At 42.5% G+C, this 24365-nt stretch overlaps 9 protein-coding genes across 9 annotated transcripts; 3 read left to right on the plus strand and 6 right to left on the minus strand.

Annotated features, from left to right (window-relative positions):
* Positions 1 to 1012: 1012 nt before the first annotated feature.
* BDB00DRAFT_924993 (uncharacterized protein) lies at positions 1013 to 2625 on the minus strand (the record flags this gene model as incomplete). Its single annotated transcript, XM_053128795.1, has 5 exons — positions 1013 to 1576; positions 1705 to 1961; positions 2084 to 2243; positions 2367 to 2528; positions 2602 to 2625. 5 exons carry the CDS (start codon positions 2623 to 2625, stop codon positions 1013 to 1015), a joined length of 1167 nt encoding a protein of 388 aa, XP_052984974.1.
* A 2242-nt stretch (positions 2626 to 4867) lies between these two features.
* Positions 4868 to 5149, minus strand: BDB00DRAFT_730774 (uncharacterized protein; the record flags this gene model as incomplete). Its single annotated transcript, XM_053118311.1, has 2 exons — positions 4868 to 4921; positions 5015 to 5149. Coding segments are annotated over 2 exons (189 nt in total), but the record flags the coding sequence as incomplete, so codon positions are not given.
* A 1217-nt stretch (positions 5150 to 6366) lies between these two features.
* Positions 6367 to 7940, plus strand: BDB00DRAFT_754494 (transmembrane amino acid transporter protein-domain-containing protein; the record flags this gene model as incomplete). The annotated part of the gene is made up of 4 exons (XM_053118767.1): positions 6367 to 6780; positions 6885 to 7161; positions 7268 to 7623; positions 7713 to 7940. The coding sequence occupies 4 exons, from the start codon at positions 6367 to 6369 to the stop codon at positions 7938 to 7940; spliced, it is 1275 nt and encodes a 424-aa protein (XP_052984976.1).
* A 121-nt stretch (positions 7941 to 8061) lies between these two features.
* Positions 8062 to 9001, minus strand: BDB00DRAFT_799194 (uncharacterized protein). The gene has a single exon (XM_053121670.1). It carries the CDS (start codon positions 8596 to 8598, stop codon positions 8347 to 8349), a length of 252 nt encoding a protein of 83 aa, XP_052984977.1. The 5' UTR covers positions 8599 to 9001; the 3' UTR covers positions 8062 to 8346.
* Positions 8712 to 9698, minus strand: BDB00DRAFT_398569 (uncharacterized protein). Its single transcript, XM_053117238.1, has one exon. It carries the CDS (start codon positions 9467 to 9469, stop codon positions 8825 to 8827), a length of 645 nt encoding a protein of 214 aa, XP_052984978.1. The 5' UTR covers positions 9470 to 9698; the 3' UTR covers positions 8712 to 8824.
* Positions 9699 to 9810: 112 nt separating this feature from the next.
* Positions 9811 to 12534, minus strand: BDB00DRAFT_867335 (uncharacterized protein; the record flags this gene model as incomplete). Its single annotated transcript, XM_053126333.1, has 8 exons — positions 9811 to 9832; positions 9918 to 10468; positions 10605 to 10743; positions 10831 to 11140; positions 11235 to 11275; positions 11348 to 11510; positions 11588 to 12000; positions 12140 to 12534. 8 exons carry the CDS (start codon positions 12532 to 12534, stop codon positions 9811 to 9813), a joined length of 2034 nt encoding a protein of 677 aa, XP_052984979.1.
* Positions 12535 to 14319: 1785 nt separating this feature from the next.
* On the plus strand, positions 14320 to 14636 carry BDB00DRAFT_754604 (uncharacterized protein; the record flags this gene model as incomplete). Its single annotated transcript, XM_053118775.1, has 2 exons — positions 14320 to 14391; positions 14499 to 14636. The coding sequence occupies 2 exons, from the start codon at positions 14320 to 14322 to the stop codon at positions 14634 to 14636; spliced, it is 210 nt and encodes a 69-aa protein (XP_052984980.1).
* A 475-nt stretch (positions 14637 to 15111) lies between these two features.
* On the minus strand, positions 15112 to 16747 carry BDB00DRAFT_799200 (uncharacterized protein). The gene is made up of 2 exons (XM_053121671.1): positions 16725 to 16747; positions 15112 to 16644 (listed from the first exon to the last, which is right to left on the minus strand). Exon 2 carries the CDS (start codon positions 16459 to 16461, stop codon positions 15358 to 15360), a length of 1104 nt encoding a protein of 367 aa, XP_052984981.1. The 5' UTR covers positions 16462 to 16644; positions 16725 to 16747; the 3' UTR covers positions 15112 to 15357.
* Positions 16748 to 20990: 4243 nt separating this feature from the next.
* Positions 20991 to 24314, plus strand: BDB00DRAFT_799212 (uncharacterized protein). The gene is made up of 8 exons (XM_053121672.1): positions 20991 to 21248; positions 21383 to 21489; positions 21567 to 22142; positions 22215 to 22249; positions 22633 to 23183; positions 23277 to 23425; positions 23549 to 23765; positions 23859 to 24314. The coding sequence occupies exons 1-8, from the start codon at positions 21170 to 21172 to the stop codon at positions 23963 to 23965; spliced, it is 1821 nt and encodes a 606-aa protein (XP_052984982.1). The 5' UTR covers positions 20991 to 21169; the 3' UTR covers positions 23966 to 24314.
* Positions 24315 to 24365: the final 51 nt, after the last annotated feature.

The raw sequence follows: 24365 nt of genomic DNA on the forward strand, positions 1-24365 counted from the left end.
CTGGAATTCACTTTTTACTAGAAGGAGAGAGAAAAAGAAGGTAGTAAAGTTCCAACAGTTCCAACATAGCGGTAGCTTTTTTTTATGTGAAGTCCCAATTTAACGTCAACCCACGTGCCCCCCATATTTTCCCTTCTTTTGCAACAGTAAACCGCGGGTCAATGCTCAACTTAGTAAATGCAATGACTTTTTGTATGATATCTCAATTTTGGCAAGACTTTCCCAGCATCAGTATTTGCTATTTGGTAGTGACTGAGTTTTCTAGTAGAGAGACTTTTTTAAAACCTACAATTGTGAAAAAGACGGTGAAGTGACATTTGTACCATCTTCTCTTAATTTGATCAATGTTGTAAACAGATGATATACTATGATATCTTGACTCTTGTTCGTGTGCTAAGGATGTTGACAATATCCGCTCCTCCCACAGATAGTAGGCTGTTGTGCTTAATGATGACGATAGATGCTGGATATCTCAGCGATTGGATGCCTTGGCTCTGTAAAGATGTGCTAATGTAGGATACGAGCTTTATTACTGGGGTAACAATGGTTATGATAAATACCTGACCAATATCAGTTGAGTCAGACAAAGAAACCGGCTATAAACATCCGATATACCTTCTCTTCCTTTCTCCCAAGTACAAACAGCCCCGGACACTCCAAAAAAGGTTTAGGCAATTAGCTCGAGCATGTATTATAATCCTGCCTTTCTGTACTTGCACTTTCCGAGATTATATGCCTTTATCCGGGGAAAATAAAATAAGAAAGTAGATCGATATACTATCGTTCTTTGTGGTTCTGTGCCTCGAATTGTATCGGTTTTCTTTGAGTATATTAAGTATATTGCATGATATATGATCACCTTGAAAATCCTTGATAAGAAAAAAGGGCCGAAGGATCAGGAAGTATACATGCTGCACTACTAGCATCCAATTCATCCAATCGAACACTAATAGCAAGATATTCGAAAATATCATTGTTTTTTATTTTTTCTCCTCATGCTTGCTTCCAATTTTCAGTCAATTACTTCGAATTCAGGCGAATACCATATCTCCCAATCGTTTTGTAGTAATGGATCACCGAAGATTTTCAATGCCGAGACACGGATCTTGTACCTTCCTGGTGGAACGTGCCTTCGTACCACCTTTCTTCGAATGTTATTTTTACTGCTCCAGCTCTTGGTACCATATGCGTCGCCGTCATTTATACGAGCAGCATCAATGATGTTGCTATAGTTCATTGGAGATGGAGTGGTATTGGAAGAAGGAGGCGGAAGAGGAGGAGAAGGACCATCACTCCCAGTCGCTTCAGTAGCAGAAGGCCCAATTAATGCTGCGGGAGGAATAATGATTTTACCGCGCCAATCCAGAGTATATGCGCTATCCGAATGGTCATTACGCGAGACCCATTTTTGATATCCATCCACCAAGGTGCCCAGGCGCTTGTTTTCTTGGTTAACAAGCACACTTCTTAAGCGTGCTGTAGGACTCCCAAGTCGGATATGCAGATGCGCCGTATCGTTGCCACGTTGGAAACTGAATCGAGTTTTGTTTGCAGGTTCGATCCTTGGGTATCCTCTCTATTGTATTATTGATGGATATAGCAGTAGCGGTAGCAGCAAGCAAGCAAGAAAAAGCAAACGGTTGATATATTTATTACTGTTCGACAGCATAATGAGTTGTTGGCCCCACACTTTAAATTACTTACCATCGTATCAAAAATGGGTAGATCGCGTTGATTGTCCAGAGCACCTAAATACGGTACGTGTATTTGCTCCTCATTTCTATTGTCAGCATAAGAATAGATCTTGATATATCCGCCATAGAGTAGATGTTTGTGCTTTGATTTCGGTGGACTAAATCGAACATGAAGGAGCTGTGTTGCATTGGGCTCGAGTGTCAATTGTGTCGTTTCAAATTCGACTGTGGCGTTGGCATCCACGTGGAGCGGTCGATAGCGCGGAACTGCACTTTTGTCGAAGTCGTAACCTTAAAATGGGTTCTCTTTTGTTAGATTTAAACGAGTTATACATCACATGCAGCTTTTAAAAAAGATAAGAACCATAATTCCCCGCACAACACCTTACCAGAGATTGCAGCCGCGGGTAGATGCTCAAGCTGGTAAATGCGTCGAACATGTGAGCTGTTCTTCATCCTTAATGTTTTCTCTGGTTTGAAGAATTGAGTGTCGTTTAGCTCAAGTTTATATGGGCTGACTGTGGTCTCCCCTCGAATCGCATGATGTATCTAATAATGTGTATGATAATGATGCGGTGTAACAGACAAGTTGATCCGAAAATGTTGATATGTAGAAGCTGTTGGACGAGAGGGTGCTTATTTAGATGCCCCAAAGAATGTAAATATCTGTACCTGAATAAGACCAGCACCTTGTTTGATAGGCGATTCTAGCTGGCTTGGATGATGCTGTGTCACTACTGGTTTTGCGTGATTGAACAGAGCGCGGAATATCTGACTTGGAGAGCGTGATCCAGTTGCTTGCATGTACAAAGCAATGCATCCAGACACGTATGGCTGAACATACGAAATAATTTCGCTGATTTCAGTGGAAAAATCGATACTTTTACCAAGACAAGTTAGTACTTACTGTGGCCATACTTGTTCCGCTCATTGTTGCATACTTTCCTGATAATTTGTTAATACTCGCATATCAATTTTAAATATCTTTCATTTCTTTTCCTTTCCGACTTTTCAATGCTCCGTACACTAGGTACACTTGTGACCGTCGCTCTATACTTGGAGGAAAAAAGATGTATACACTTGCCTAGATTGATAGGAAACGTGGAGTAGACATTACCACCCACTGCGGCCAAATCCGGTTTGAGATGCAACTGACGGCAGCAGATAGCAGCATCAGTAGTATGGTGTTAGTGGAAAAATAGTAAGACGTGAAATTTACAAGTAGTGTAGCAGAGTCACGATAACAAAGCCAAGAGGTAGATACTAATGCAATATATGACATACCTCTGCATCAGGTCCCCATGTAGAAAACCTAAAACACATGTTAAGTCTCTTTCCATATTATAAATGCAGCGCTGAAATTACTGATGCGGTGATATTCTTGAGCAGTAAAGAGAAGAGAAGGTGTATGCTTCCTATTATACATACAAAGAAGAAAGACCAGCCGACGGCAACTCCACTATTTGATCTGTTTGCTCGACATCTAAAAAGGGTTTGTTTTGGTCATCTTGGATTGATGTGAGGACAGTTCTTTGGATCGACCCAATTGGGATTTGCACTCTTTTTGATTTGAACCCGATAGAGACTAATCCATTGTGGCGGTCGTCTTCAGCATATATTAATATACCCGCTCCTCCTGCGTTCTGAACATTTAGTGCCTTATCAACAAAGCTGCAATTTCCACGCTTAACCAAAACAGTATTGTTTTTTCCTTGAAATGGCTTTTGATACGGTTGACATGCATACAGTTCATGATCTGATGCTGGTAGTATGAATCGGGTAACCTTGGGAAATGGGGTTAGGAGACTGTCGTCGGATAATCGATACTCTAAATGTAATCGAAAGCCACATGGTGATCGATTGATGGGGTAAGCGTGCCTTATTACATGCAGCATGATGCACAGCGCATGCACACACTCTATATGCAAGAGGCTAAATTTATAAAGTAATACCAAAGAAAGCGTCGCCGCCATGATCGTTATCGTTTCCGTTGTTGACTTTGAAACCATGGGCTAATTTGATTTGATTATCTACGGAACTGACTGCCATGACATGACGTCCGATTGTAGGCGAAGGAGTCCGCGCAATCCCGTCACGGCCTTCGTTCCCTTGCGCTACTACAACCATGATACCCTGATCTGCTATACTTGACAACGCTACAGCCAAGGCGTCCTATTATTTATGATTATTTAGCCACTTTTTCTTTCTTTCATTACAACCACAGTTGCTCGCGTTAAGTAAATGAGGTGCTAAACATAAGCAAAAGATATACAAACTTCTTGCCAAGCGCTTGTGTCACCACCAAGTGACAAGTTGATGATGTTCATGCCAGCTTGAATGGCTCGCTCACTTGTTCATCATGTCATCATCAGTTATCGTTTTCTTCAGTTATTAATTTATAAAAAGTGACAAATGATGAGGAACAAAAGAATGAATGCTCACGCTGCTTCTAGGATAATATCATCATCTGTATCTCCTTCGCAGCCAAATATTCTGTAATGCATAGCATGCATAGTAAGTAGCATGTAAGTCTCTTCTTTTCAATGGTTTGAAACATCAAATGCATGTACTAAGATTCTAAACAATCTTCTGCATATTTGCTAAGCAATCATGCTACCTCCATACGCCCATTTTAACGCCCGGGGCCACGCCTGTAAATGACTTTGTTCCCCAATACACGAGAAACACAATTAAGCAAGCCAAACTTTAGGACACTATATTATGTACTCAAAAAAAGGTCAAACAGACAAGACTTACTTGGTCATCACCCGATGCAGCAATTATTCCCGCCACATGTGTCCCATGACCATCGCACACGTCCCTAAAACAAACAATTTAGCAGCATAATTACATACAATGTTTGTTAAAAGTCAAAAAACTTAATACTGTTTAATATCCCCCCTTTAAATCACCCGCCGCCGCCTCCACCGGATCCCACAAACAATTATAACTTAACACATGTTTCGTAATATTTACATTGGATCAGGATCAGGCACAGGTTCGTCATTATCACCCTCTATACATTATATAAATCAATACAGAATGAAGCGATTGATTTGTTTATTATGGTTATTAATATGCCTTGAGAATCTGTATATTTTATCATCAATGTGATAAACAAACGGATTGGAATGCGCATTCAAGATCCTTTAAAAAGCTGCTTTTATATATTTACCTCCATAATTATCACCTACTAGGTCATAGCCATGCGCAATCCTGCATCCATTCTAACAAAAAGATGGAAAACCATTGCAGTGTATCAATATACCGTGATTGCCCTTCCAACCAGCAGATGTGAAGATAAGTTAAAGATAAGTTACACCAAAGCAACCACCTAATGCAGGATGCGTATAATCCACACCGGTATCCAAAATCGCCAGCTTGATCCCTTGGCCAGACCATGTTGAAGAGATATTATGAACCCCTGTCATTGCATGTGCCTCTGAAAGGTTTGGGGTGCCTTTGTCCAGCTGCTGTTGTAACGATGACTGGGGTCTCGGATACCGTTTACCAGGCCAATACCGACGTACTAGAGGTTGCCTAGTAAGGTAACTTTGTGGGTGTGATAACGCGTCCTGTAATAGCGACGACATTGTTCCATTGTTGCTGCTTTGTTCTTCTGCCACGTCTATAGAGATGGCGTTCAATGCATGCGTGTATCGAAATCGGACGGTAAAATTCAAGCTAGTCTGTTGCTGCAAGTGTTTTAAAAATGAATCTTGTTGTGCACGCGCAGCTTCAATATCACCTGCCGATGCATGGAATTGAACAGTAAAACGTTTGGCGAGCGTTGCGGATGTCGTGAGGATGATGACGATGATTGACAAATAGCAAATAGGGAGAAACCGATTTATCAACATGGCGATAAAGTAGTTGTTTGCTTTTTCTTTTTCTTTGTATGTTTGATGAGAGGAAAACGTGGTGGCGGTTATTGGGAGGGGCGGAACATTCTTATTTCATTGGGATGACGACTAGGCTGGATATATCGAGAACGATGAGCAATAGGATAAGCAGCAGAGAGAGACATAGAGATAGAGGAAAATTTTAATGGGGTATGCACGCTAATCATTGCATAAAACATCGCGGATATCCGTCTTGTAGCTTACCACTGTTAGGGTGCACAGATAACTGCATATGTACTGCTGCGCTATATTAACTGTTTTTTAAATGATGCAAGACATATCACAGAATAAATTTAATGACACGATTAGTCGGTTTGATCTGATTCGCGAACGGCAACGGGAAGACGTTTCATAAAAAGCTAATGTAGGGGAAAATGGGGAATATGCGGGTCGCCATTCGTTGGCTAGGGTGGATAAAAGTGGCTGCATTGAACTGACACCTTGCTCTGGTTGGGTTGTTCTTCGCATAGCCATATAAAAATCCCCGCGGGGGCGAGATTCTCTCTCATTGCTTTTTTCCTTTTCTCTCTTCTTGCACTCACTCTCACAACTCTCAACCTCTCTCTTTTCAATTTGCACATTACTTGATAATACACATACACACCCTCCATCTCTTTAGTAACCCGCTTTCTTTGCTTTTTGAAATTATGCAACAAAGTGATCCGGAAAAAATGATGGCACCACCACCAGCGTCGACTACCACAAAAACGCCAACACCAATCTCAGAATCCGTACCCACACCCGAAAGCAGCAAAAAAGAACAAGAGGCCATGGGATATGGGGCCGACGTGACGATTGAAGAGTCCCCCAGCAACGATAGCCATTTGAACGAATTTGGCCATGGTAAAGGAAGTGTCATGACAGCCTACTTTAATGTTGTCTGTGTTGTTGCTGGTACAGGCACTTTGGGTCTACCACGTGCGTTTGCCGAAGGTGGCTGGTTGGGCATCCTTATTTTGCTGTTGGCATATGGAATGGCTGTATACAGCGGCATTGTCTTGATTCGGTGTCTCTATTACCAGCCTGGAAAGCGATTACACGATTACAAGGCTATTGGCACAGCTGCATTTGGTCGCATCGGTTATCTCATAGCGTCCGTACTACATTTCTTAAACTTGTTCGGCTGTCCCGCGTTGTACCTGGTTCTGGCAGGTAGCAACATGCATCAGTTGCTACAGCATACGGTATATATCATGTTTTGTTTATACGGAGTAGACGTGATCTTTCCTTTTTTCTCTCCTTTGCTGAATTTAGAATTCACATTATATGTCTATGATCTACTATGTAGTCGGCAGGATTAACTCAAGCTATTTGGACGATCCTTGTGGGCGTCTTTTTACTGATACCTTCATTGATCCAAAAGACCCTACGCGAAGTAACCTTAACGAGTGCTGTTGGTGCTATCTGCACTATGATTGCGGTGTTGGTTGTTGTAATACAAGCCCCCACGGATCGCCATCAACATCCAGAACGGACCGTTGTGCAAGATAGCGTCATTTGGACTGGATTCCCTACAGCCTTGTCAACCATTGCTTTTTCGTTTGGTGGCAACAATACTTATCCTCGTACGTAATAGCAGTAGCATGGATCGCTGTTTAAAAAGTTTAAAGATGATGCATACTAACCGGACGCTCCAATAACATTTGCTTGCTTGCATATTACTATTGGTAGACGTCGAACATGCATTACGCAAACCACAACAGTGGAAATGGGCGGTAACGGCTGGTTTAAGCACTTGTACACTACTCTATTTCATGACATCCATTCCCGGTTACTATGCCTATGGTCGTGATACCCAATCGCCTATCTACGATTCATTGCCTCTGGGAGTTGGACGCACAACTGCTACCATTGTCATGACAATCCACGTGATTCTGGCGATACCGATCTTTACAACATCGTTTTCCCTAGAGTTTGAACGGTTTTCGAGAGCGGATGAGGATCGGTTGGGCAAGTTCGGTGCATGGTTGGCGCGTGCTGCCATCCGTTCGGTCACCATGGTCATTTTGGTCGTTCTCGCCGTCTTTGTAAGTAAAATCAACTGCTATATTTTGCTGTTGGTATCATTCAAAGAAATTTACAACTATAGCTGACGTTATTGGTTATATTAATGTAGGTCCCATTTTTCTCGGATTTCATGAGCTTAATTGGTGCGTTGGCCAATTGCGGCCTGGTGTTTTTATTGCCTGTGCTCTGTTATCTGCGACTCACCGGCTGGCGTAACAAAAAAGTCTACGAACTGGCATTCTGCGCACTGACCATCTTTCTCGGCATCGTTGGCTGTATCTTTGGTACCATTGATGCTATTAAGGCGCTTGTTCATGATTTCGACGCACAGCGATAAGGTTGGGAGAGGGAGAGGGAGGGAGAGCTTATATTTTTAATTTATATTTGGTTGTTATACCCTTCTTCTCATCCATTCGGCTGATTCCGACGTACTCTTGTATACACATCCTTTCTGTACCCCGGTTATTTCTTTCTTTCTTTTGTAATAGCTCCTCCTTCCTGATATTTCTTAGGTTTTTTTTTAATTGTACCATATTTATATAGACGTTCATCGTCGCTGTTTTTGCTGTAAGATAGTTTATGGAATACACATATAGGATAAAGAAGATGATTACGTTTTTTTTGGAGATAGTAGAGATATCAATATAACAATATATAAGTATAAGGAGCTGTAAAATACAAAGAAGATGGATGGATGAAAGAGTAATATGGTTGATTATGAGCAAATATAAATTAACAGGTCGTTACGCGGCAGTATGAGGTTTGTCGGTGGTGGACGGCGATGATACTGACATGTTACCGTAAGTTGCTCCTGTTGTTGTCGGTGTGTCAGGAGACTGGTATGTTTTGCTCATGTTTTGATATGGATCGCTGTATGGTGCTGCGGTGGCAGCAGTAACATTATTGTACGAATTGTTGTATGGATCATTGTAGGGTTCATTGTAAGGCTCGCTATAAGGCTCGCTCATATTGCGATAGCCGCCAGCAGCAGCCATAGGCGGAGGTGGACCGTATCGTGGCTGTGGTGCATCAATGACGTAGGAATTGCTGTTGTCACCCTGATTATAATAGTTGGCGTTGTCGGGACCTCCACCACTTTTCGAATCCCTCCGTCGTCTTTTCACAAACACGAAAAATGCAGCCAATCCCGCCTAAAGAACAATATAAAATTCAGCCTAGTTCCGCGCATCCCTCCCCCCCCTAATTCACGAACAAATCCGTTTAAACCCATACCACTAATGCCGCGCCGACAACACCAACAACAATGCCAGCTACTTGTCCACCACCTAATGAGGAACCACTAGATGCGCCATCAGAATTTGATTCTTGCGCTTCATCCGATGTCGACGAGGGAGAATTATCACTATCATCTGATGACGACGAAGAAGAAGAAGAGGAGGAGGAGGAGGAGGAGGATGTCGTTGGAGAAGAACGAGACGCAGAAGCCGACGATGAAGCGCTGGCTGAAGCTGGTGGTGATGAAGGTGCAGCAGACGAAGAACTGCTGCTGCCTTCAGAAGCACCGAAAATGACGGTAAATGGACCACGTGTTGCGCGTGATGGGGGATTGTTGTTGCCTTCAATTACAACGTAATATCCACCACCGTTGACCGTATCTTTGGGAAGAAGGATGCCTTGCGATCCTTTCGATGCATCGACGTTTTGTGCTAGTGTGGCTACGACGGTGTCCTCGGGTTTTGCTAACGAAACTGTAAGTGAAGTGATATCCTCGCCGGCGTCAATAGTCCATGACACTGGTAAATTCAAACCGGCGGATTGTAATGTGAGTGGTAGCGGTCTTGAGATCGACAAGCTTATTACGGACGTCGGTAATAGCAATAGTAACGCTGAAGCCGAGAGTCGCATTGTCTTTGTTTCTCAGTTAGAAGGGAGGCAAGGAAAGGAAAGGAAGGGGAGAATAGAAGGTTCAAGCTTGGTAAAAAGGAAAAAAGAGGAAGAAAAGATGTAATAAAACTTGGGGACAGCAAAAGTTTCATATGAAATGTCTATTATATTTCGGGAATGGAAGTAACACAGCTAATTACTTGTGGGATCGTTACTGCTGCTGGGCGTGTTCCCACTTATGGTTTAAACTCGGTTGGGATTAAAGTTGGTTGTTCTGGTATATCGAATGGGAAGATGCTGTGATGGTGAATATGGCAGGTTTTACTTAATACAAATATGAGGTATGATTTCGGTCTTCTCTTCTAGCTCTTTTGAGCAGCGTTCCTAGATTGAAAAGCCTTGATTTAGCTAACCTCTCCTGTTGCTTCCTTCTTTCTGCCCCCGCGCCGCATATATTATCACAACTTACATAGTATCCAGTATCTCCTTGTATTCCTTGTTGATATCGCTTCGCTTCAACTTCTGTGCGGCTGTCAAGAGACCATTGTCGATGGTCCATTCCTCATGACACACATAGATGTCAAAGAGCATTTCTGCAGGCTTGAGTCCGGCCTCCTTGGCCTGACCCAACAAGGCCGTCAGGATCGCCTTTTTCACCTGAGCATCATTGCAAATCACCGCCCATTCCTTGGACGCGACGCCCAACTCCGACGCCAATTTCTGGACGGAGTTCTCGACAGGCACCACGAGCGCTACGGCGCGTGGGCGCAACGAGTCGGCATAGACGCAAATGTTGTTGACGTACAGACAGCTCTTGTAGATCGATTCGAGTTTTTCCAGTGCGATATATTCGCCATTTGACAGCTTGACAAGATTCTTTTTGCGATCCACAATCGTCATTGTGCCGTTCGGGTTCCATTGAGCAATGTCGCCTGTCATTAGCCAGCCGTCTTCGGTAACCGTTTCCTTGGTTAGGTCGTCACGCTTCCAATAACCCTTCGTGACAGAAGGACCCCGTACCTAAAGCATATGATAATATAAAATAGCGAGTTAGGAATATGTGAGCTTTTACGAGAACAGGAGCGTGTTTAATCGTTTTATTTGATTTTAGAGGTTGGTCGATCTGTTTGCCCCGGGATTTTGGTTTAATATTTACCCAAACTTCGCCAGCAGGCGGATCATTAGCGGACAAGTAACCGGCGTCGGGCACATCCACTAGCTTGATTTCGTCGCAAGGAACAGGCGCTCCGACATGACCGAACCCAAATTGTTCAGGCGACATGATACAGCACATACTATATTAAACAAGTTTTTCATGTTTCAAGTTGGTTTCGTTAGAAGAGTTGGATTTTTTTGTTTGTTTGTTTATGTGGAAAACTTACCCACAACTCTCTGTCATGCCGTAGCCACCGAGAATAGGACATACTGTAACAGACAAAAACTTTTGCGTTTCCAAAGAAATAGGCGCACCACCGGATAATGCCAATTTCAGACGACCGCCAACCTGTTCACGGATCTTGGCAAACACAGTCTTGTCAATGAACCCCGTAGGCAATTTGCGTTCCATCAACCATGCCTTGGTTGCGAATGCTCGCTGGAAGATCTTTTGTGCTTGTGGCGATGTTTCATTCAGCTTGGATAGAATGCCCTTCCGAATTGACTCCCAGACTTGTGGCACACCAGTGAGCAAGCCTAATCATTTTTTTCAAGGTTAGCAAAACCTGGAGTACGGGTTTGAACAACCTTCTTGTTATCTTTCATCAAATTATGAGCTATGATAACTCACTTGGTCTGAATTCTTTAATGTCACCCTTGCAGTTGCGCACACTGCCATTATAATGGTATAAATCAGTTAGTTGTGCATTTTTCACTCGCGAGATGGCCCACACTACATCTTACCTAGCATCAGTCAACGTTCTCACATTCGCAAAACCAAGGGTGATGCCCCAGAACATGCACAAGTTCTCCACTACAAACTCGAGTACGTGGGCCAATGGCAAGTAAGCCAAGATACTATCCGTGTCCGTGATCAGGTGACCCAACAACGCATTGGCACCACCAACTATTTAGAAAAGAATATGCACTTGATAAGTGTGCTTTTGCTTCCGGGAACAAGATAACCAAACAAACAACACTTACTTGCGGCGACAATGTTCTTATGGGATAGTATGACACCCTTGGGATTACCAGTACTACCGGAAGTATACATGATACAACAAAGGTCCTCGGGCTCAGGTTTGCGGGCCTCGCGAGGATTCTCCTGGCCTAGCTTGACCAATTCGTCTAGAGACATGACCATTTGGACGTTGCCGGATTTGCAGTTTGTCAGTGCCTGAGCCTTGGCATCACCATGATACACCACATGTTTCAGGGAAGGACAATTGGGGGCGACCTTGGCCACAACTGGCAACAATTCGGCTGAGGTGAAAATGGCCTCAACCTCGGTCTCGTTCATGGAATGTAACAGACCTTCTTCGCCCAGTGTTTCGTATGCAGTGACGATGGTCATGTTTTGTGTGAAGAGACCATGGGCTGTCAGCAACCAGTTCATACTATTGTTGACCAATGTTGTGTGTACGTTAGTAACATGAAATATATTCTCGTGGTCCATGGTCGCTGCAACACACTCGATCCATCAATACCCAATTTTTCCTTACAAGTCCATTGCGACAAAGTACATTAGAGACTTACGTAGTAGGCGCGAATATTTCGACCTTTGTCTTTTCGGATAACCCAAGCGCGGCATAACCTGCGCCGATGGCATGTGCACGTTCACCGGCCTCCTTGTATGTTACATATTCGTAGCCTGACAATTGGAAATATTTCCACACCTTCTTTTCCTTCTTTTCGACACCATCGACTATCTTGACGACCTCTTTTTCTTCTTCAATCATTTTCTCAATGCGACGAGTGCCAAAAGCTTTTCGGTTGCCGTATTTCTTGACACTACGGTCGAGCACATCATACAGAGTGTGTACGTCCGTGGCAGGAACTCGGACAACACCGTCGGCAGCCAAAATGGAACGTCGAATACGGCCGCCATTAGGTTGGGTCTCAGGACCGACTTCAATTGAGAATGCCTTCATTTGTTATGACTGGGGGTAGATTGTGTGCGTATGTGCTGTGGTGGTGCGAGAGTGGCAGAAAAAGGGAAGAGGGAGAGAATACAAATATAAAAATTGTCAAGCGACCCAAATGAAGCGACCCTTATTTATATTGAAGAGGGAGAAGCGCGATATTGGGTCGCCGCCTCATCATATTTAGTTTGCTTTTTACTTCTTGGTCACTTTTGCATGTGCCGTGTGTTTGGTCTGTGCTTTTTTTTGACCATGATCCACTCTATTCTTCGCGCTATACGTAGGCCATGTCTTGCCTAAGCGAAATTTGAAAACAAAAATTATTCCTTGGTGCGCTACTATATCCAGCTGCTTCTAAGTGTATTATTTATGCATTCAAAATGTGGCCAGTAGTAGACAGATGATGGTGATGATGTATAGTCCATTACATAAGTTTCACACAACTGCTCATTCCTTTAAGTGATGGGAGTGATGGTGATGATTATTAACAGCATAGTAGTTTATGATTTGAGTTGAATAAGCGTCAACATTCACTAAACACGCCGCGACTTACCTCGAAAAGGATGTAGCGCACAAGCCCCCTATTAGCATTAAATTATCACATGCTTATTGCTGAGCTAATGCTGTCCATCAAACATAATAAAATAATGCCTTGTGTTTCTTTGGACGATCTCTCATCTTAACAAAATTTATAAGAGCGCGATGGCAGAAGTAGAAGGGACCCACTAACTGGTCTATATAGCAACTGGTAATGTAGTACGCTTTCTTTTTCTCTCTCTCGGACATTGTCGGGTTCCAATAACATTCGACTCCTCTCCAAAGAAGACTTTTTCTTCCCATACCTAAATTTTACAGCAACTTAAAAACCGGTGACGTGCTTTTTATTAAATTTGATCTCGTGTTTGGAAGACGGCCACTGGCATCATCAAAATCAATAATATTGATAAGCCCCAACATCAATTTGGTCTGTATCGGCATAGCTATGTCCGACTCATGGAAGAAACAAAGAGGATAGTTATCGTAATCTTTAGTGACCACGGGAACTATCAGTAATCATGGTAATTAGTTTCCATGGCAATATTTAGTAGCCACATGGTAATTATAAGTAGCCATGGTAATCACCAGGAACGGTAACGATGGTGATCAGGGACCAAAAAAAAAGCCAAACAAATAATACGTAAAGCAAGAGAATGTTTTCTGTAAAGTGTTGTAAAGACGGTGCTTTTATGACCCCGCTTCTCAGAGTGGGTAGTGTGTCATGTTGCATGGCGTCGTTGACTTGCTGCAGGTCGTATTACAAGCGGAGAGAAAGAAAGAGAGAGAAAGAGGGGGAGAATACGACGTCAGAGACACCAGAGGACATTTTAACACACAAAGACAAGCACAAAGGCACACAAAGAGAAAAAGCTCACACGCCCCACAACAAAGTCTCTTTTTTCTTCTGATATGATACACACACGCACACGCAATTATTTATTTGGGACACGACGCACCTAGTGCACAAATGTCGTCCTGAGCGCCAAAAACATTTTAAACGTGTGTATTTGTAGTGGTGTAAGGGGGGTGCTACTGAGAAGAAATAGAGAGATAGAGAGCAGGGGAGAGCCAAGGAAGGAGATGAGAAGCGAAGAGAGATGGGGGAGGCTCCCTTGCTTGGAATGGAAGGGGGGGGGGGCTTGGGGTGGGGAGGTGCTTCTCCAAATGACACTCACGTATAAAAGGGGGGCAGCACACACTCACCCATTCTTTTTCCTTCTTCTTTTCTTTCCACTACTTTTGACTTTGACTTTAAACATGCAGCAGCCGCCTTTCTCCCTGCTACCTGCCACCTGCGAACTCTGTGGAAATTGGCTTCCTAACCACCAGGTATGAAATTGCCTCTTTCGCTTTTACTCTCTTTCCCCCACCTATCTTTCACCCCCACACCCCCAAACTAGCAGTGACTCACGACCTTGTTTCTATGGCATATGCAGACTTCATGTCCCAGAAACGGTGTCCATCCTTCCCAATGGACAATGACGACGCTACTTATCGTTGACGTTGACAGCAACAACGACAGCTTCGACAGCTTCGACAGCATCCCCCAAGACAGCGATCAGGACGACGTCTAAAGAGAGAGACGTACACATACTCCAAGATATGACTCCCGCAAACAACCGTGTACCTAACATGCTCTCGGCACACAATCCGAGGCAGAAACACTTCTGTATCATATACCACTAGTATACATACCCCTTTTTCTTCTTCTTGCACCTCTTTATACATAAAACTTCTTTTCTTCTTTTCTTTCAACACTTTATGCACATATACTACCCCTCCTCTCTCCCTCTCTCGCATACAAAGACAGAAGAGAGAGGAAAAGAGGAAACATACCCCTGCCACACACACACAAATCTGTTAATTCTCTCTCATCTCTTTCTACTATATATACACACGCAGACCTCTCTTCTTCTTTTTCTTTTCTATACATAATTTCTCTCTTTTTTTCGGATTCAGATTCTTACCACCATCTGTAATATGTCTTGTTATTCTTGCTCGCAACTCCATTAAAAACACATACATATGATTGATGACTTTTTTTTTGACAGAAAAGAAAGAAATGAGTGATAAACAAGTCTGATTGATGTCATGGCGTAGCACAAGGTGTGACATTGTGTGTGTATCGTGTGTAATCCTATCGGACTTGCTGCATGACTCACACCATACATAGCTTATTATTATAAAACACGCATCATTAACGTGTATATATGAAGTATCGCCAACTTTTATCTTTTGGGGGGAGGTGGAATCGACATGTTTGAAAGGGTAATGACAAAGAGAGAGAGACAGAGATCATTTCTCCTGTGTATACATTTTTTGTTCGGACAACGATCTCGGTTCATGCGAAACGATAGCTGTGCCTGTCATGGATGCGTCCAATAAGGCCTGCTGCATCCACTGGATAGCCGTTACAGTTGTCATGCGATAGCTATCCCCGCTTCCAAAGATGACGGCATGAAATTCGGAAAACCTGCTACGGATCTTGCGTCCGTTATTTAACGCACTTTTTTGCACTGGTGGCTCCAGTAGGCCGCGGAACCGTTCCGACGGTTTATCTGGCAAGACCTCAATATGCATCTCTTGTTGACTTGTCCAAAGTGATGGATCGTGAGCTTCTTTGCCAAACAACTGGCGGAACCGGGCTCTTTCGTTCGCACCACCAACAACATCCACGATTTGAACAAGTCGGTCATAGGCACTCTGGACCATAAAGAGCTGTTTATCACGGACAATAGACAAGAGTATGGGCAGTGCTGGCTCGACTTGCTCACGCCGTGCTTGGATCTGAAGCGCCTCGCCTAAAACTTGGTCCGGCAAGCATGGCCGATGCGTCATTTCAGAGATAAGCGCCAACGCCGTACTGACATCCAAGTTTAATGATGGCGTTGTTATTCCGTGGGGACATGTCGTGTTTGCATGAGTACTATTACAGTTGTAAGCATCCAATCCTGTCGAGCCAAGATGGACCTGGATACCCAAATCGCGTAATCGTTGTAATATTCGGTCCACGTATTCGTCCGTTCCTCCTGTTTGTACTCGCATAAATGCAAACACGACAGTGGGCGTTTGAAAATGGACCTGGTGCGCACTAGCACTGCGGAGATACTGGTTCGCTTTTCTGAATATTGGCAAATCATCAAAAGGATCGGTTTTTTGCAAATCATCTTCATGATCACTGCTGCTGCTGCTGAAATCTGAATCACCGTCATCATCGTCTAACAACTCCAAACCAGCCATGTCAAACCGTAAACCTTTAGCATTACGAGCAATCACCTTGATCCACACCAAGCCATGTTCACTAATTAGGTCAACTTTGACGGTTTGGCGTCGGCGCATCAATGCGGCGCGCGAGATCCACGTTCCGGGTTCTTTGGGTGGCACGCTTTTCAATTCCATGATGTGGTCGAGTTGTCGCGTCTGTGTAATGGCTTCATGGACGGATTCCAAGTAACTTAAATTGGAACTTTGAATGTACTCTTTCTTAATGCGCGATGGATCTTCTATTAACTTTTCTCGATAAGTGGAAAAAAGTGAACATCAAGGGCTTTTTTACTTTTACAAAGTGTTCCCTTTGGCATACTATTGTATACAGACGATGAGTTTTACCTTGTCGAGAAAGCCCATCTCGGCAGTCAACGAATGGCTATATCGGTACATGCCTTCAATATCACCGCGCGCTTCACAATCCCGTAGAATTGCCTGGCAACGCTCGCGTAGCGATTGAATCACTGCATAACCTTCTTGCTCGTCTGATTCGTTTTCGTTCATTAAAAAGTTATTTTGTAAGGTTATGACGGAGAAACGTACCACTCTCACTACGAAGAAATCTATTCTCATTCATACATACCCCACCAATAGTATTATTTGTCTGAATCTATCATATCCCCGTCGTCATTGGCGTATCGTCCTCAAGTTGAAAAGTACATTACCATGACTGCCTAACACTGATGGTTAACAACGCGGTGAGGCTGGATTCGCTGCGTATTATTGGCAGTGAAATGATACACACGTACACGGTCCCCCTGAACAAAATCAGAGACATGGTTCGTCCAAAACTTCTTTTTAGTCCGGAATATTTACTGATTAATAGGAAAACCAATCCCTTTCCTCGAAACAAATTAGCATAATCACATTATTGTGGGGAATGTAGAATTACCAAAGCGGTAATAAAATAAGAGTGCTGTGTACTGTATACAAACTCTAATGCCTTCAAATTCGCCGCCATGCAAGTGTTCACTGTGTTTGAGAAAATAATATCATACAAATGTGTGTGTGTGTGTGTGTAAGAGACATACGCTGCAGCCTTTTTTAATTTTTGGGATTTCCCACACAATAAGAGAGGTGGGGATCCGGGTAACTCAACCGGCCCCCACCCAGCAAGAAGTAGGCAATGAATCATGATGACGGGTGTGGTCAGTATGCTCTTTAAATTCATTGTTTAAGCGATGATTATGCTGCTGCTCGGTTGAGTAGGAGATCGCATCATCGTTGGAACCAGAAGAACCTGATAACGTGGCTGCCACGCAACTCATGACAAAATATTGATCCCATGCCATTCCTGGGTACCATCTTGTATATTTTGTCGTTATGTACTAGCTAATACAAGTCAAGGGGATCAGTTGACAATGGGATCAATAAGAATATGATACAAACAAACCTATCACCTACCGCTCTCCCTTGCACTGGCTGAGGATGTGGTTTGATTTATATGAGCTGCACACATAAAGAGAAAAGTGGCAGCGTAGCACAAAGAGGAGAGAGGGGAACGGGGAACCCGCACTACTTTATATGTTGACGTGTAATATTCTGATTTACACACATAAATTGAAAGCTTAAAGAACAAACCTGTCCTACCATTGTCGTATGTTGAACTACCGAACATCCCCGTTTTCCACCCAAAGACAACGCCCCATAAATTTTTGTTAATAAAGGTTTTATGATTTTATTTGTAAACAAACAAGAGTAAGAGTGGGGGTTGTTGGTGCTCGTTCCTCAACCATTATCGCTAATATGACATCCTAGCCTACATTGCTCCGAGCAAGCCAAGGTGACTGACAGCGCCCCTCGTTACTTTTTATACTACCACTTTCTTTCAGTGGCAAACTTCTACATTGTATCATACGCGTCTCTTTCTCTCGATCTTTGGCTTTTCAAAAGAATGACATCCCTGTTCCTTTTCTAAGAAGTTTCTTTTCCTTGAAAACGAAGCTACTATTATCATACTTAAAGTAAATCTCAAACTGAAAGGAGGCAAGAGAAAAAATAAGCTTTTTTCTGCCGTTTTCTAAACCAGCAGCTTGCAGCATGTCTCCTACATAAGCGACGATGATGGGTGACCCTATACATACATCTACTATTTTTGAAATAGCAAGAGAAGGAAACTTAAGCAAGACGTAAAGAGGATCCATAGTACGAAACCTGTATTACTCTGCTCCTATGCATATATAAACAGACCTAGGGTATCTTCTTCCCTTCACGGCGCGAGAGAAAATGGCAGAGCACAGTATGCTACCTCTTGTAGCGAAGATCTCCTTTTAAACATCATCTTTGTTACAGAACATGCAGCGTCTTTTAAAGAACCATTATCTAATGATATTGCAAAACAAAGAACCAAGACATCCATTTAACTACTATCAGTTTCAGTGAAATCAAATCAAATAATAACTTAATATAAGCAAAGGACCATGGGTGTTACTGTGATTGTGACAGAAAAGAGATATCTAGCTAACTTGCATTCCAGAAGACACGATATAATACAGTACTGTTCAAAAGAGCGACACCGCAGATGTACGAGGCAATATGACTCACCACAGGTCCAAAATCATCGTTTATTGCAACAACCGACTATATCGCAATACTGCAAATTTCTGCTTTCAGTCAGTTCCACATATAATGTCTACGCATTCCTTGGGTTGACGTCTTCTTTATTAGCTTAAGATGAAAACGAAGTGATTGTATATAACCCTTTTTTGAATACAAAAATTTTCAAGTAGCACGCCGCTGTTAGTATCGAGCACGTAATACGTAGGGTATTCTAATGATTAAAAAACGAAAAGACAATGTAGAGAGCATATCGCCATAACAAGCAGCTACGGGATATCATGGCAACTTCTCAAGAGGAGTAAAAATTAGCAACGAATGGTAATTTGAAAAGCTTTTGCCGTTTTTTCCATAGATATCTGTCGGTGTTCTTGGTGAAAATATATGCATAATATATCATTAAAAAAGAAGCAGTGAATAAGGATAAGGCGAAAGTACCGCTTACATACAATGTTCAGGTACTTAACACACAACGCCTTCACACCTGATTGGTATCCAACGTGCATAACGCACACAGTATCGAAAGCTTTGTGTCATTTTTTCTGACCATGATGAAAACGCTTTATATAAATGGTGAAGATGGTAATGGTTTATATGTCACATACCACGAAATAACAGGAACGATTTTGATAGCATTTTTGCACAAGCTGTTTTACAACGTGCCGAAAGCAATTGCGATCAGATAGAGAATCGCTTGATTGACAAACACAAGAATACTGGTTACTGGACCTAAACGGAGCCACTGGCAAGAAAACAATTCTTTCAAAGTTTGCTAAGACTGAAAGGTTACTTTCTCCCTCCCAGATACAAAGGCGAGGTGCTAGAGTAGTGACATACCGCTTACATTTTCCAAGTATAATCCAGGGTTGCAGCTCACTAAGTGCTACAGTCGGTCACATAACTAGCTGAAAAGACGCTTACGACATGTTATTAAAATTGGTAGTCGTTTGTCAACAGTAAGCATTTCTGCTAGTGCAACCTGATGTTTGCACAACCAGCCTTCTGAGATCAGCATTATCAAGTTAGCACAAGCCAAAAATGTTCACTCTCTACAACTTATTAATCACCAGCAGAGCCTGCATGGTGCACAATATTAAACAAGTGATGCGACATACACTGATTGTGTGTTTGAATGTCATTTAATTGATGTTTATGAAAACGAGCTCGTTTGAGACACACAGAAGAGCATTGTATGACAGCTAGACACCGTAAATTTGCCAAGAGAAGTCTAGTTTGAATCATAGCCCCGGTTCTCCGATCAGGTGATTAGATGTTCGATAGTCCAATCGGTATGTTTCATTTTGTTCGATACCTCTTATGATTTCAGCCCAATAATGATGTAAAAGCTTGACTAACAAGCTTTATACACAAGGAGACAATGCATAAGATACTGTCATATCATATCGACGCGCTTGTCGGTGCGAAACTTGTCCGTAACGCTACCAAGTACACAGGTTAAGTTTCCGGTTTACTTTAGGCTTGTACAGTTATCAAATATGTTGCTTTCTTATAAGGTATCTAAGGGAAAGGCGGCTATTGCAGGGACTTTTGAGATTTGAGAAATCAGGTATTTGAGCTGACAAGTTACGTCAATCATGGAGAACTACTATGTCCAATTTATTCGAAGTTTACCACACCTTTTTGACAACCTGAGTAAGCCAAAAGTCAATCAAGGAGTGGCTAAAGCAATACGTTGTATACATCCTAAATCATGGATATCTTTGGTAGGATAATAATATGGAAAAGCGTTTAGTCGATGATATATAATGCACTCAGTAAGTCAATTAGCTATCCAATATTATGTGGTGCAACAAGGATATAAGTACACTACCCCGGACCCGTATTCTTGTTTAGTAGGATTGTTGGTCTGAGACCAAGATGAATGAGTAGGATAAGTCAATAGAACTGTTGTTCTTGAATTAATGATAAATAGTGAAGAGGCGAACTGAGTGAAAAGGATCAATCGACAAGAATAAAGGAAGCTGTTAGACACATAACCACAGACGACTATTCTGAATGAGTCCAGCACCCATGGTAATTTTTAATGCTTGCGCGTAGGGAATATGCGCGTTATCATCGTTCAATACTATTCTCTTCAGTTGCACCAAGAGAAAGGCAGTGCATCAATAATTACTGTGTGAGTGTACGCTATTGACGTCATGTCCAACGCAAATTTGTAACGGGTTCCAACGTTTCAGGTCCCGCCACTCAAAGGCCTTCTTTCAGCTTCTCCAAGTCCTCATTTCGTTGTGGACTATTCTCTTGCATTTTTGTCTAAAGTAAAATGGTCGACAGCGAATCAAAAAAACGAACATTATCAGAAACCGAAAGTGTTGAAGATAATACCAAACGTCCACGGCAAGGTAAATAAATCTCTCACTGTTACTACTACTACTATTTCTCCAGCAATTTATACACGACTTGATTCTTCGAGTTCGATTTTCCAAAGACTGGTTTTGACAGCTAACGTGTAATTCTTGTAATTACGTTATTTTAGCAGGTACATCCAGTACTTGGACCGATCACTCCGCGATGAACCTGACAACCGAACAAAAAGAACGACTGGAAAAAGCAAAAGCATACGCGCGTAAAATGAAATCAGAGGTTAATACGTTTCGCACTTTGCTCGTTTATACAAGTGTCTATGCTTTCTTACCCTAAAGTTATACGTATATTATTAGTTGACAAAAACGTCTACGGCAATGTCACCAATATCCACCAATAATGCAACCACGAATATTACGACGAACACCACGGGAACGTCAACGACATCAAAGCCGCCCAATAAAAATAGCACTCTTACAACACATGCCATCCTATCTGCAACCAATCCACATATTCATTCTGGCGTTGACATTCGTACACTTTCAGTATTAGCACGGATCTATGTCGGCAGTATTAACTTTGAATTGAACGAAACCCATGTGCGCGCAGTGTTCGACCAGTTCGGTATCATAAAGAGCATCAGCATGTCTTTGGATCCAGTCTCAATGCGACACAAAGGATTCTGTTTTATCGAATACGAAACGCCTGAAGGTGCTTCACTTGCACTTGAGACGATGAATGGGGCTGATCTAGGTGGACGTGCACTTAAAGTCGGTCGACCCAACAACTATGCTACAGCTGCTTCGTCAGGAGGTGTTCCTATCCCGCCAAAATCAAGAATCTATGTCGCAAACGTCAATGAGATGATTACAGAGGAAAATCTTCAGACTATTTTTGAGGCCTTTGGAACAATCAAAAAGTGCATCTTGTTGGTAAAGTGTCTTGAACAGGGATATATGGGTTGTTTGCATATTTACTCATCGTCTTCCATTGCCATCATACAGCCTGATTACCTGACAAGGAAACACAAAGGATATGGGTAAGTGACAGCAATCTCTGTTATTTTATTATTCTCTTTCCACTCTGTATTTGCAAGCATTTTACAACGTGACCGGGTTGAGTAAGATGGGAGGAAAGCAGTGAACAAGAAGAGAAAAGAAAAAGTACACACGACAACGAAGCTTGATTGACGGGGATCAACGAAGAGAAGACGAGGAACCCCTAAATCAAATCTCATGATTTTTATCTTTTTTTTTTCACCTTTTTTTCCCTATCTTTTATTATAAAATCTGGAGAAGAAAAGAAAGATATGATTGCTTAAATGGAGGAGGAGGAGAAGAAACCCATAGCCTGACCCGGTCTTAAAACTATGAACTATCTACACGAAAAAAATCAAACCAATGGTCGACTGATTCCTCTTAGATTTATCGAGTTCGAAGACGAGACAGCAGCCTCGACAGCTATGGAATCCATGCGGAATTTCGAAATTGCCGGACAAATGTTGCGTGTATCCAAAAGCATCATTGGCGGCCCGCTTACTGACGGCATGAAAATCCTGGACTCGATGCCACCACCGGCCGTTATTGCCGCTACGCTTGCTGCTACTGCTGAAAATAGCAACAGCAACAACAACGGTTATAACATTCCGAATAACACAAGCACTGGTCCTGGTATGCTCGCTAGACCGGGCACTACTACACCATCAACGTCAACAACAACAACAACAACAACAACAACACCTGCAACGGAAACAACAACAGGTGCTGCAGCAGCAACAGATGATTCGGATGATGTCATGGTCAAAGTTAATGCAAACATCCAAAACCTGGGTATCCAAAAAAAACTCGATCTGTTCCAACAGCAGCAACAGCTACGGCGTCAGCATCACCAAAATCATCCTCATAACCCACACTTCCATCAACAACATCGCTTACAACACCCTCAATTTCAGAACCAGCGGCCACCACCTGATCGTAAGTTGATTTTTCTATTGCCACATTAAACGCATTTACATACGGGCGGTATCACATACTTTGCAGTGCCATTCTAAAGCCACATATCTATAGCCACTGCATTGATGCGTGCTGCAAATTTGGCTAGAGAACAAGAAAAAGCAGCCAATGCCGCAGATTCCGTGGCCAAAGAAGAAGACATGCACGTCAATTCAAGTCAACGTTTCGCCATCATGCAGAAATTAGCTGCTAGTAGAGAACAGGTAGAAGATTAAGGGGGAAAGGGCATTAATATATGCGCGACAAAGAAAAAACCGAGACTCCACGCTTTTGCGTTTGATAAACTGATCATTGAAAAACACCATGGCTTTGTTCTCTCTATCTAGCTATCAACACACATGCTTGTACAAAACGCAGTTCCTGCTGGCGAAGTGGACGAGAGTTTAAACCAAGAATTCTCGGATGAATGCAGTAAATTTGGTAAAGTCCGCAAGGTCTCTATAACTACGGGCAACGATGACAGCTGCGATGTTAGAGACCAACCTGGATGGCAACCCGGGGATGGAGACGTCAAGATCTTTGTCGAATTTGAGACATCTGGTGGTATGCAGAACAAGATGTTTTCTTGGATCAACGCGAAACAACCCGAGTAAGCCATCATGTTAGATATTGATATTCGGTTTTATTACGTAATAGATGCAGACAAGGCACGTCAAGTATTGGATGGTCGATGGTTTGGTGGCCGTAAACTAAAGGCACAGGTGATATATATCTCGGACCTAGACAAGCATGGGATTCATTGAAAATAATGGCATCGAATCAATAAAAAGTGGACAGCAATGGAGTGGATGATTTGAGCAGCGAAGTACGGATCTTTTATTCAGCTTTTTGTGTTACATCCCAGAAATCAGTAAAACAGGCGCCAACTACTTGAGTTAATAGAGAAAAAATAGTTAAGCTACAACAACTGTTCCTATAGGGTTCATGCTACTTTGCTCGGCAGTATATCAGGTTGCATATACCGCTATGATAGGGAACTAATGACATTAATACACACACCAATTACTGATTAACTCCACACCACTGTAATCCACCGCCAATACGACGAACGATACAAAAATCACCAAGGAAAAGAGCAGGAAACACAGCTTGACCGCAACATTAAAGCAAAAACTTTCTTTTCTTTCTTTTAAAAGGGTGGGG

Source organism: Zychaea mexicana (assembly GCF_025766255.1).
Source record: "Zychaea mexicana strain RSA 1403 chromosome Unknown BDB00scaffold_4, whole genome shotgun sequence".
Taxonomy (NCBI): domain Eukaryota; kingdom Fungi; phylum Mucoromycota; class Mucoromycetes; order Mucorales; family Lichtheimiaceae; genus Zychaea; species Zychaea mexicana.